The sequence below is a fragment of the Tachysurus fulvidraco genome, chromosome 9, assembly GCF_022655615.1.
Source record: "Tachysurus fulvidraco isolate hzauxx_2018 chromosome 9, HZAU_PFXX_2.0, whole genome shotgun sequence".
Classification (NCBI taxonomy): Eukaryota; Metazoa; Chordata; class Actinopteri; order Siluriformes; family Bagridae; genus Tachysurus; species Tachysurus fulvidraco.
This window is the reverse complement of record NC_062526.1, coordinates 13,814,058-13,827,153: the sequence shown is the minus strand read 5'-3', so window position 1 is coordinate 13,827,153 and position 13,096 is coordinate 13,814,058. Positions and strand designations below refer to the sequence as shown.

Below are 13,096 nucleotides of genomic sequence, written 5' to 3'. Positions count from 1 at the left end.
ATATATATATTATATATGGCTGTCCGGTCCCTATATGACTGGAGCAGTAGTTTGGTTCGCATTGCCAGCAGTAAGTCAGATTGTTGCCGGTGCATGTTGGACTCTGGCAGGGCTGCCCTTTGTCACCAGTCCTGTTCATTATTTATATGGACAGGATTTCTAGGCGCAGTCGGGGGCTGGAGGGAGCCCGGTTTGGGGACCACGGGATTTCGTCTCTGCTTTTTGCAGATGATGTCCTGTTGGATTCCTCAAATCAGGACCTCCAGCGTGCACTGGGACAGTTTGCAGCCGAGTGTGAGGTGGTGGGGATGAGAATCAGCACCTCCAAGTCCGAGGCCATGGTTCTCAACCGGAAAAGGGTGGCTTGTCCCCTTCAGGTTGGTTGAGAGCTCCTTCCTCAAGTGGACTAGTTTAAGTATCTTGGGGTCTTGATCACGAGTGAGGGAAGGAGGGAGCGGGAGATCGACAGGCAGATTGGTGTATCTTCTGTAGTGATGCGGTCGATATACCAGTCTGTTGTGGTGAAGAAAGAGCTGAGCCGCAAGGCAAAGCTCTCATTTATCAGTCGATCTACGTTCCTACCCTTACCTATGGTCATGAGCTTTGGGTCATGACCGAAAGGACAAGATCCCGGATACAGGCGGCCGAAATGAGTTTCCTCCGCAGGGTGGCTGTGCGCTCCCTTAAAGATTGGGTGAGGACCTCTGTCACTCGGGAGGAGCACGGAGTAGAGCCGCTGCTCCTCCACATCGAGAGGAGTTAGCTGAGGTGGCTCCATCTGTTCCGGATGCCTCCTGGACGCCTCCCTGGGGAGGTGTTCCGGGCATGTCCAACCGAGAGGAGGCCCCGGGGAAGACCTAGGACATGCTGGAGGGACTATGTCTCTCGGCTGGCATGGGAACGCCTCGGTATTCCCCCGGAAGAGCTGGAGGAAGTGTCTGGGGAGAGGGAAGTCTGGGCGTCCCTGCTTAGACTGCTGCCCCCCGTGACCCGGCCCCGGATAAGCGGTAGAAGATGGATGGATGGATATATATATATGTCCCAATCTGATAATAAATAAATAAAGACATTTATGTGGCCGTTTAGAAAGAAAAAAGTAATATATTAGTTAGTTTTATCAATTTGTTAGCTTTAAGATAACTGACTGAAATGTACAGATTCTTTAGTTCAATTCAATTCAAGTTTATTTGTATAGCGCTTTTTACAATAGACATTGTCTCAAAGCAGCTTTACAGAACATAAAAATAGAGCAGAAGGTAAACATAAGGAATAATAAAAGAAAAAGAATTAACAGAATAAAAATTCAAGATTATTATTAGATATATATAGTTCACAATCTGTATGTATTTATCCCCCTATGAGCAAGTCTGAGGTGACTCCGGCAGCAGTGGCAAGGAAAACTCTTTTAAATTGGTAAAGGAAGAAACCTTGAGAGGAACCGGACTCAAAGGGGAACCCATCCTCATATGGGTGACACTGGGGGTGTGATTGTAATATATAGTCAAACAAATGTTGTATTGGTGTAAGGATCATGGACTTCAGATCTCCTTAGTATCACAGAGTCTAACTGGAGATGTCTCAGGATTCTTAGAGTCGGCCTCGGCTCAGTGGACGTCCAAAGGCTTCGTCCCACAGAGGACGTTGGGAGCTGGTACAATGTCTGGATGCCTCGGGATGGGTACAAATTGAATTGAATTGAATTGAATAGATTCTTTAGCTGAAACCCCAAAACAAAAGAAAATCTGCATTAAACCCACATTTAAAAGCTGCACATCATAATTTTAGACTCAAGAGGGCGCCTGTGTGTAACCGTGTTATGTGATATAAGGCACATTTTCAATACATTTGGAATGAAAACTCACATGTAAACATGTAAAGACATGTTTGCTGATGTTTAAATTTTTTTGGAAATAAAAATTATAAATAATATTAAAAAAAAATTCGAAGAAAAGTATACGCGTAGATAACCACACGCGCGAAGCGGAAACCGGAAGTGCGTGTACATGGCGCCAAGTGTGAGCTTGTTATGGAGTGTTTTTTCAGGGCGCACCGTGTTTATAAAGTTTAAATATAAAGTGCGTTTCTGTCAACAAGAACACAATGTTATGGTATTCGCATTTATAATGTAATGTTACCAGAGCGTGAGAGACATTATTAAAACGTCAAGCAGTGTTTTTTTTATTATTATTATTTTTATATAAATAGTGTCGGTTATCGTTAGCTGCAGCTGCTGAAACGTCAGATCACAAAACTGACTTTTTACCGGATTAAAACTCGGAGCTGTTGGTTTTCAGTCATGTGGAATAACGTGGAGTTGTTGCTCAGTGAGGACACGAACACAGTGCTGTGTGGGGAGCAGGAACAGGAGCCGGGAGGCGCCTTGTATCAGCTGGACACACTGCTGAAGATCTCCACCTCACTGCAGGTCAATAACTTCATCTGGCTCACATGTAGGCACCAAATTAAACAGTGCAAAATTCACATTAAATCAAGTCTGAAAGCTATCTGAAGCAGCTCAGGTTTTAATATTCAAATAAACTTCACTTTCCATTGATTTACTGTTAGAGGTGATAATAAGGAAAAAACATCAACAAAACCTCACAAGGGCATTTCTACAGTACTGTGGCATTAAACAATGAGTTTGTCATTCTCAGTGAAATATGAAATAAAAACCATGAGATCTCTCCAAAAGCCTATATCAGGAGATTATTAATCACAGCATCAATGTTATATGGACACAATTACAATCCATCCTGAAGGAGAAAAAGGCTCTAAAGAAAATACACACAGCCACTAACTAGATGTAAAGACATGTTTGCTGGTGTTTAGCTGCTCATGACTGCTGAGGTCTTTTTCTTTTTAAGGTGCCACCGAACTCTAGGATCAGTGCCATTAATAATGTGACCTGCTGCGCGGTTGTGGCTGATAGCACCGTGATCCTCTTTGATCCCAGTTTCCAGACTGTTCTGCATCACCTGTATTTTGGTAAACACACCTACAGTCATCATGCCGCATCCTGTCTCAGGACATGGCACTCGATAGTAATTTATTCATTTGAGATTCATTAGATTTGGGAATGTGGCAAGGAAGTGCCTGGCCATGTAGTATGATCCTTATGTATATCAGTAAAATCATGAGATGTCTATGATTTGAGTCTTGTTTGGAGTGAAACTCATTTAAAGTCATGGTTGTGTGCAGATACGTTAGTGGATGCCGTGAGCGTTTGTCCTCAGGGACAGTTTTTGTTCGTAGGCGAGAGAAACGGCAAATTTCATATTATATCCATTCCACTGAAAAAGACCATCCTGAGTAAAGTAAGTGGGATCTTTAAATGAACATCCATGATAAAGAAGCATTCAACATTCTCAGTGTTAATCTAAAAATATATATTTTAATAGTTTAAATTCTAATTAATAGTGCACTGTAATGTAACACTATTTTTTGTCCCTCAGGATCTCCAGCAACCTTCATCAAATGATCACGAATCAACCTACAAGAGCTTCATTCTACATGAAGCACAGAGTTCTCCAGGTGCGTGGAGAATCAGAACACTAATCAGAAATTAATTTCTGACCAGTTAAAATCAAGATTTCATCAGCACAACCTTGCCTGAGTGTCTGTTATCAACTTTTTTTGTCTCTGATTTTTAGGGATATACCATCTTTTTGTTATTGTTTGCTATGGATTTTTTCATGTGTCCAATCTTGCACTGGAGAAGACACAGAAAGGTCTGTGAAAATTCTGCAGAAATCAGTAAAGCAGTCTCTGTTACAGTGTTCTGTATTTCTGCTGGAGTGCTTAATCTTTTCCTGTTTTTCCTCTTCTCTTTTTTGTCAATAGCACTTGAAAACATGGAACTCAGTACCTTAAATGAGGTACATTGTTTAACTTTTTTTATTTTTTTTTTATTTTTATTTTAATGTTTATGAAAGTTTGTTCATACCTTTTCCCCTGCAGATCCAAAGTAACATTCATGTGGACTACTTCTCCACTAAAGAGGTCTTTAAACAGGGCAGTATCTCAGCAGCACTGGGCAGCTTCGGCAGTGAGGTCCACCTCATGATCGGGGTAATTCTAACAGAACCATGCCTAATTTTACAATTTGAGTGAAAAAATGAGGTGTGTCTATTCTTAAATTGTGATGTTCATCATTTACAAATGATTTGTACCTGGTGATGACGAGTGACACTGAGGCTGTGGAGCAGGTGTCAAACTCGCTGGTCTGTTTAGTGATGACTATCATCACATGACTATCAGTTTAAATGGTGATACTGCTGAGTTTTCTGTTTCCATACCAAAGTTGATAGTTTTCTTACAACAGTATGTCCTGAGAGGTCTCCAGCCCAGTAGTTTTCCCACATGGTCACAGGGTCAGCTTTTATGAATTGCTACTTCCATTTTGCACATTCTGCTGCATGGTTTTTGGTAACATTGGCTGCAACATCCTGGCTATAACATCTTCCTGTCATAATTTTTTAGGTTATCTTGTATTGTGTCACCATCAGCTGTGACATAGGATCTAAACTTTAAAATCCTGTTACCTTGTGAGGTTGTGCATCATTGTCCTGAAATTAATTTTTTACTCTTCATTAGGACAGGTGTTCCCTCACTTTTTTTTCTTTCACTTGGTGTTATTATGACAAAATGCAGGTTATCCGCTCCAGGATCAATAAAGTATCCATCCATCCCAGAAAGGCCTCCTTCCTGAAGAAATCTTTGGCTTTGACTTTTACAAAACACAGAAACTAGAGACGCCTTCAAAAAATGTAAAATACATTTATCTCTAGTAGAACAAATCCATTACTTCTAACCTGTGATTCTTTCCAATCCATTAGAATTGAGAATTTCACCAGCTTGGTGGTATAATTTACTTTTCAGAGGTGTTGTGTTTTTTGTTCTAGATCTGATTGGACAAGTGCCACTTCAAAAGTGCTGATATTTAATATAACAGCACTGGTGTGTTCCACTGTGTGTATTACTCTAACGATCTTTGTTTGCTACTAAAAGTTCCAATTTTAGCAATAGTTTACTATACTGAATTTATTACTACACTTTATTACAGGATTTCCGTCAGTCAGGACGTTGACACAGGAAACTCTCTCCAAGTATGGCTTCTATGGGAACTGTTTTCAGTAATAACTGATAAGTCACAGTGTCCTCTTACATTTTGCAGGCTTGAGGGTGTTGATATGCTGTAATTTTAATATCAATATAAAGTTTTTAATTTTTTCTGAAAGGCTCATGGAGAAACAAGCTTTTCACTATGGTGCATGGAGCGCGATCAGAGGATGCTAAAGCTTAGCAATGTTCTGGACTCCACTTTAATGCCAGGTAAATGAAAGAGCTTTCAAATATCAAAACATTAAATTGCAAAACACTTGCTCTGAAAGTTGATGTTGTCACTGGATGTGTTTTTCTGTCTTTATCTCAGGTGTAAGGAAGATCCATGTGGTGGACAATTTGATGTATGTTCTGAATGAAGAGGTGAGAAAGAAATCTTATTCCATCCATTCATCTAACAGATGATCAGTTATTGATTTCCAGCAGTGCAATTCCCATCTACTGTCTTTTTGTCTTGTCCTGCACTGTTTGCACCAGGTTGCACAGATGCACTTTGTGACTACTTACTAAGTTCTTAGCTCTATCTTTGTTTTATGTAGCACCATGGTCCTGGAGAAGCGTTGTCTCTTTTCACTGTGTACTGCAGCGTCTATATATGGTGGAAGTGACAATAAAAGCTTCTGACTTGATTTGAGATAAAATGCTGGTCGAACAGAAAAGTCAAGTTACCAAAGGAGTTTAGTATGAACGTGTGCATTTTCTGCTTAAAGAAAAATCCTTGTATCTTGGTCTTTCTGATCTCATAGCACAAATCTAATTTTAGACGTACATGTACCATGTAGCATTGTTTTGTTTTCTTTGTGTGTTGTAATTCAGGACCTGCTGAGTCTGTGGGACACTCGCTCTCTGGTCATGCTGTGTTGCTGGCCTGATCTCCATATTCTTGACTTTCTGCTCATCGCAGAAGGAGACTCGACATTCATCGGGACGTAAGTGTCTACAGTTTTGATTTATTTGACACTTAAATGTGCATTTAAATTTAGCAAAATAAATAAATAAAATTTTGGTTTTGATGTAAATCTCTTAGGTCAGGATTTGGGATGTGTACTGGTATTAGCATTTGTTGTTCATTTTTGCTCATTTTAGCAGATGATATTTCTGTTTAATTCCAGACAAGAGAGCACCAGCATGAAAATCATGACTTTGACTGCAGTTGAGAACAAGGTATGTTATTCTTGAGTATGATTCATTTGTTATTTTACACACACACACACACACACACACACACACACACACACACACACACACACACACACACACACACACACACATATATATAGTCTGCAAATTTTCTTCTATTTTCTTGTATACATGAGCTCCTGTCATTCCCTACCCTCATAACTAATAGTAGTTATTCTGTTCCTTATGACTGTGTACACAAATATGTGTAATCATAATTGTAGTAGTTTTGATACCTTTGAATGAAATAACTCCGTTGTATTGATACGTGCCTAATTGTGGTAAAAGTGTGTACTTAATAGTTCCTTCATTTCATGGTGCTAGCCTCATCTGAGGAAACTTCTGGTTCAGTCCCTCCCTACTATGAAGGTTCTTTACTCACTCGTGGTCTCAGCAATGTCGTCGCTGGTACAGAATGCCATTAGTATGGTAAATATCCAACCACAACCAGAATATATAGCTTTAAATTTAAACTTTAAATGTCACAGATGTTTTTTATACCCTAATTGTTTTTTATTTTATGAATTAGGATGTCCTTTATTTGCTGGAAGGCCTTTCAGATAATTCAGTGAGGTGAGCGGAAAATATTTCCCTTTTTTGTCTGGAATTTTACTGAATATTGCTCAAACCTATGAATATAAGTGGGTATATTTTAGCGTATAATTATGTGCAAGAATTTGATGCACGGTATGCGATATATTATCATCTGGTCTCCCAATCAAAAACCTGGAACTCACTGTGGCATCGACCAATCAGGAAATAGTAAACAAGTAACCGTATTTTGTCATGACAGATCTTATCACTCTGATTTTCTGGAAATGGTCATTGATGCATTATCAAAGTATATAAAATACAGTAGTTTATGATGGTAATATAGGATGAAGAATATACATTTGATGTTGTTGCAATTTTTTTAAAATTTAAAATCAGTCTGAGCTGAGAGAATGGGCACAAAACATCGATATAATAATTATACTAAAATTCTTTTACCCATAAACAGAGCATAAGTAGGAGCAGGTCTATGTTTGAAATGCAGAGTTGTCTGGTCATGTGTCTAGAAAAGAATCAGGTTAGGTAACGTTTATGGGTAGAAGTAGATTGTGTTCCCATTTCAACAGATTGTAAACTTTCATTCATGTGTTTTTGTGTGTATCCATACAAAGCAGTGCTGAGGGATCAGCCTTGTGTTTTGTCCTGAGACGCTTCACAGAGGCTCTTCCAGAGAACAGGTATGATTTTTATATATATATATATATATATATATATATATATATATATATATATATATATTTAGTTAGTTAGTTATTACATTTTCTTACAGTTACATTGTTATAAATCCACTTGTTATGCTTTCACCTGCAGGTTGAATAGACTTCTCTACAAACACAAGTTTGAAGAAGCTGAGAAGTTTGCGATAGCCTTTGAGCTTGATGTTGAGGTAAAAAAAAAATAAAAAATCAAGAAACGTGTTTCAAGAAAACCAAGAAACGTGCCTAAGGAACAAACTAACAATGCATAACGAAGTGTTTTCTAATGACCGGCAAACTGTCCTTGTAAACAGAGACTCGTTGTGATCTACAAACAGATTTTGTATCTCTTGTATGTCTTCTCTTTCTAGCTGGTGTATAAGGTGAAGTTGGATTTTGTGATGGAAAAACTGGCTTTAGTGTCAATCAACAATCAAGGTCATGAAGTGGGGGAGAAGCTTGTTGAGGAAGCCAAAACAAACCTGATGAAGATTGCGGTACTGTTTTAAGATGAATAAGTAATATTTTCCAAGCAAGGTAATTAAACGTGTGCATATATAAAAAGAGAGAACGAGCAAGAGAGAGAGGGAGTGAGTGACAGAGGGAGCGAGTGAGAGAGAGTGTGAACGAGAGAGAGGGAGCGAGCGTGAGAGAGAATAACATAGTTTTCAAAATTTTTATAGTACAAAATGTATTAAAATACTGAATTGTCACATCTACAGAATAAAGCATCAAATAGGAATATTAAAATTGAACTCATGCCAAAATGGTGTAAATGCAACATGTGCATTTATTGGATAAGTTGCAGTACCTACTAAAGGTTAAACATTAAACAATGTTTAAACATTGAACAACATTAAACAATTAAAAAATGTGTGCTATAGTACAGAGGATGCTCTTCACTTGCACATGCAGGGGTATTACGTGTCTGATTGTGTATGTCCCTCTTTTCTCCCCACCAGGATGAGCAATATGTGGTACAGTACTGTCTCAACGCTTTCTGGCCCACGCTCACTACAGCTGAGGAGATGTTAAACTACGCAGCCAATCGCTTCCCTTCATCCCACATCCAGTCAGCTCTGGCCAAACTCGCCACCTTCTGCAATCTCTACCGTTCCCACAAATTTAAGTATGTTTTGTTCTGGGATTTAAATATTCTATAATTCAATCCAACATTCCAAATAAAATCATTATGTTTTTTATGTAAAGTTTTTATACCACTCATGTTTTGCACAGCAAAACTCACTCAGCCCATTTGTACATACTTAGCATTTCTTCTTCAGAAAGCTTGTAAGAGATATTTAGCTCTTTATCTTGATAAACACTTGTGTTTTATGTACAGTAGAATGTTAGTAGTATGGCTCCAGTGAGTTGTTATTGGAACAAAACATTTTCAAATATATAATCTTTAAGCATAATGTATTAGTGAAATTGTCCCATTACTGTGTTTAGTGGTGTGTCCTGGATTGAGTTCCTGAACAGCAGAGATTACCTGAAAGAGATTTTTTCCCTTCTACGAAAGGGGAACTTTAGCAGGGCACAGTACCTGTGGCTCCGACATGAGGTACATCTTTACACAATCTAACATCTCCTCACATCTTAGACACACAGTATACATATGTATATCAGCATCAACAAGGGATGCACCAAAAAAAAATCAGAAACAAAGAGCAATAACATCTTCACCAGTATGTGTTTAAAATTCATTTCCTTGGATTGAAATCAATCTCTAATTTTAAAGGCTAGCATAGTAATGATGAGCTTCATTCCTTGTTTAAGTTTAATTGGAGCTAATGTAAATCTTTGTTGATGATTTCATTCCATCTTTTCAGGCTGAGTTTGTGGGTGAATTTAATGAGAAGTCCATGCAGGCGTTGTTGAGTTCCATACCCTCGGACATCTCCTCTCAGGTGCTCTGGATGTGGTTAAAGGCTGTGGTGGTGCCTTTCATGTGGAGAGTGTTACCTAAAGGACAGGTAAGATATATGATTGTATTTTGTACAATATCATCATGTTGAGATCTCTGTACTGTAACATCAGTGTCATATACAGATTGTACAAGGTTACAATAGGTTACACAGGTTTAACAATAAAACAATTCAGAAATGGATCTGAAAGTTGAGAAAAACAAGGGAAAAAATTTAAATTTGAGAGGAATTTAAACCTGTGCTCATTTCTTGTATGGAAATTCAGTTTTTTTCTTCCAGCAATAGAATTATTTTATTTTAATTACATATTTAAGGACTCTTAAAAACAAAAAATTTAAACAATCTTTTCGGGGTCTATACGTTTTTCCAAGCTGGAACCTTTAAACCATCACCTACAATTATATATTAATTTTGCTTTTTGTGACAATCATCAAAACATGTATTACACATTGATACGATCTTTACTTTTCTGCCTGGATAGCACTGATATGTTGTAGCAATATATTGATCGCTTTATAATGATCTGCTTACATTTCCCCACTATTACGAAAACATTTATTTATAACTGTTATATGTATAGCTTTATTGTGCATTAACCTGAGATGTGTGTTTACAGAGAATCCTGGCTAAATGGTTGGAGCTGCGAGCAAGAGATCTGGAATTAACAGAGAAGGTATAAATTTATTCGTACAGCATTTAAATGTAGAATTTAAATTCTTTCTTTTAATGCTGCAAGACTTTGTGTTTCGGTTGTTTTGATAATTATGCCCTCTTTTTCAGAATGGCTGGCCCAATAATGGACTGATGCTCGCTGAACTCGGCCTGTCGTCCTTCTGGATGTACACAAATCTGGTGCAGGTTGTTGTTGTTGTGTGTGTGTTTTTGTCTTTACTTTTTTTTTTTTTTTTATAAAGTTCCTTTTTCCCAAGATCTCTGATAGAAAACACCTTCTTGAGAATTTTGCCATTATTCTTATGATAGTAAAGAGAAAAGCTTATAAAATAGGGACTATTAGAATAAAAACTTTAACAAAATAAATTTGAATGTTACTGAATAGCAAAACAAGCCAAAAGTGTCTAAATTATTTTTGAAAAATTAATGATTAAAGTTTAACGATGCAGAGAGCTGATTTATTCAAAGAAAAAAGTTTATGTAGTGTAAAAAGGACACGCTATAAATAAATAAATAAATAAATAAATAAATAAAACCAGCATGAGATGAAGACCACAAGCAAAGAAAATGCATATCTATCTTATCTATTTATTTATTAAATTATTGTTATTTTTATTTTATTTTTATTATTATTATTAAGTGTATTGTGTTGAGTTGGAATTTTTCTTTATAGGTTGAAGACTGTAACACAGAAGAAGTGAAGAATCTCAAGTCCTTGGTGTCAAATCTACAGCAGCTCTGTGATCTCTACACCAAATACAAGTGTCGTCTCTCACTGTCTGACTTCGAGATGGTATGTGAGCAATGTATCAGTACAGACTATCACTCAGAAACCTAAACTACATTCAGTCATGCAGCGATTCTATAGCTGTCAGTCTCCAGATGTTGTACTACAAAGTCGTCAGTTGGTGTTCCTACTATGGCAGAGGGCCATGAGTTAAAATCCCAGCAGCATCACTATGTGAGCAAAGCCCTTAAAGCTCAGCTTATATGTATAAATGATATAAATGTTAACAGCATTAAGCTAAGGTCTGAAATCACCTCGGACCTTCACTCATGTGGTACGCTGTTTCCTTAACTAACATTATAAAACATTAGTTAACATGAACAAATCAGGAATACAACCATTTATCCACCATCTTGAAGGTTAACAAAGGGGCATACACTTTTTTTTTTATTTTAGATAAATGTGTCATAAGAAAAATGAACATGCTGTAATTTATTTTTAGACAGGAATTTAAAAAGCATTAGTCATTGCAAGTGAAATTTTATCAGTTAAGCAAATGTTCTTATACAATAATGCAATAAATATTATTAGCAAATGGAAGCTTAATATACAATGTTGCCTGTCCAATCGATAATTAATATTCAGGACAAATTTTCTATGAATTCTAGGATAAATGTGATGCTGTGGTAAAAATGAGAGCCTTCAGTGGTAACTGCTTTGTCAGTTTCTTAATTTCACATAGTAGAAACTCCAAAAACTGTAACACGAAAGCATTAAGAGCATATTTTTGGGCTAATTCCTGAGTAAAGTATGTACATAAATATCTGTGTATTGAGATCCTGAGTCTTTATATAAACGCTTTTATTTTTTACCCTACATTTCACAAACATATAAGAGGTTTGTGCATTTCTGTGTACTTGTGTGTCTGTGCCGGTGTTCATGTTGTAGGGAAGCACCCGTAGCATGGTGTTTTTAATGCTGGATAAAGTGCTCGCACCAGAGCTGATTGCAGGTGTGGTGGAGAGCAGCGTGAGACCTTACGCTCTGGCGCACAGACTGGACATCGATCATATCCTGTTAGACTACATTAAGGTTCTTTTATTCTCTTTGCTTCTTCCACTTTCTTCTTATGAATTCTCGAGCTAATGGCAGATATGTTCTGATTTGTGGTTTTGCTCTTCTTTAACCCTGTGATGCTTTGATTTGGCGTTTAGCTTGTTTGTTTGATCATTAGTTATTAGCTATTGTAACTTTTTAGCTCATTTTAGAAGGTCGAAAGTTGGATTTTCTTGATTGAAAAAGGAGGGCAATCATTTATATGTATTTGTAGTAATAGTTATATAGTAATATTGTTGGAATACTATGTAGATTCTTTGTAGTACTGGATTGTTTTACACAACAGTGTATAGATAGACGACCACTGATCTTTTAAAAACTGGATTTTACAGTATTTATCATTAATGTGAGATTATGTACAGCGGGCATCACCAAATGGCGGACCGCGGTCCGGATCTGGACCAAGTGACGGGTCTGCCCGGACCCGTTAAAATTCTAATATTATCATATTAAGCATCTCCTTATTATAATCTAATATTATAAGATTATATAAGCTCTTTGATATTAATAAAAAGATAAATCTTTCGTTCATGTGCAGTTAATCTAGTTATTACGACAGGAGTGTCCTCAAAAAGAAAGCCAAAAACAGATTGTTTCTGTTCCATACTCCAGAGCAGAAGGTGGCAGTAATGCACCTAATTATGCTGGCAGGACAATTAAGATTCAAACTGCTGGCAGGACAGTTACATGCCCATTTCTCTCACCAGGAACGGAAGATGGAAAGGGAGTACCCTTTCCATCTTCCGTTCCTGGTGAGAGAAACGGAGAGAGGAAAAAGGGAGCTGCTCAAAGCTCTTCACTTTTCTTTTATTCAGTAAATTCTGCCTTGTTCTATTTTACCGGAAATGTTCTTTTGCCTAAGGTTCCTTTGTTATTAATGTAGTTAATGTTTAAAAAAGGGGCAGCTCAAAAGTCTTTTGTTTAATTTTTTTTCTTAAAGATTAAAAGCACTTTTATTTTATTCAAAAGATGCTGAATGTTTTACATTACTTGAAATATAGGCCCTAAGTTCAGGCTGCACAAAGCTGTGTTTGCTCTTTTTATTTATTTTATTCAGAAGAAATTCAGTGTCTGTTGTCTGTTACTTGACATGTAGTAAAGACAAC

The 13,096-nt window shown here is 37.3% G+C and overlaps 1 protein-coding gene across 4 annotated transcripts in view; it reads left to right on the top strand.

The window, feature by feature from the left end:
- Window positions 1-1,997: 1,997 nt before the first annotated feature.
- kntc1 (kinetochore associated 1) overlaps window positions 1,998-13,096 on the top strand; it is a 32,766-nt gene continuing 21,667 nt past the window's right edge. For 2 of the 4 annotated variants that reach the window (XM_027145700.2, XM_027145699.2), the window contains exons 1-23: window positions 1,998-2,425; window positions 2,865-2,985; window positions 3,199-3,314; window positions 3,453-3,531; window positions 3,651-3,728; window positions 3,841-3,875; window positions 3,958-4,068; window positions 5,238-5,331; window positions 5,432-5,484; window positions 5,938-6,050; window positions 6,234-6,285; window positions 6,625-6,729; window positions 6,830-6,873; window positions 7,464-7,529; window positions 7,663-7,738; window positions 7,919-8,044; window positions 8,510-8,676; window positions 9,000-9,111; window positions 9,380-9,523; window positions 10,092-10,148; window positions 10,256-10,333; window positions 10,821-10,940; window positions 11,823-11,966. In XM_027145700.2, coding sequence (XP_027001501.2) covers window positions 2,297-2,425; window positions 2,865-2,985; window positions 3,199-3,314; window positions 3,453-3,531; window positions 3,651-3,728; window positions 3,841-3,875; window positions 3,958-4,068; window positions 5,238-5,331; window positions 5,432-5,484; window positions 5,938-6,050; window positions 6,234-6,285; window positions 6,625-6,729; window positions 6,830-6,873; window positions 7,464-7,529; window positions 7,663-7,738; window positions 7,919-8,044; window positions 8,510-8,676; window positions 9,000-9,111; window positions 9,380-9,523; window positions 10,092-10,148; window positions 10,256-10,333; window positions 10,821-10,940; window positions 11,823-11,966 — 2,220 coding nt within the window. In that variant the 5' untranslated portion in view covers window positions 1,998-2,296. The remainder of the gene's footprint in view (window positions 2,426-2,864; window positions 2,986-3,198; window positions 3,315-3,452; window positions 3,532-3,650; window positions 3,729-3,840; window positions 3,876-3,957; window positions 4,069-5,237; window positions 5,332-5,431; window positions 5,485-5,937; window positions 6,051-6,233; window positions 6,286-6,624; window positions 6,730-6,829; window positions 6,874-7,463; window positions 7,530-7,662; window positions 7,739-7,918; window positions 8,045-8,509; window positions 8,677-8,999; window positions 9,112-9,379; window positions 9,524-10,091; window positions 10,149-10,255; window positions 10,334-10,820; window positions 10,941-11,822; window positions 11,967-13,096) is intronic. The other 2 variants (XM_027145701.2, XM_047818756.1) reach the window with 2 other exon arrangements.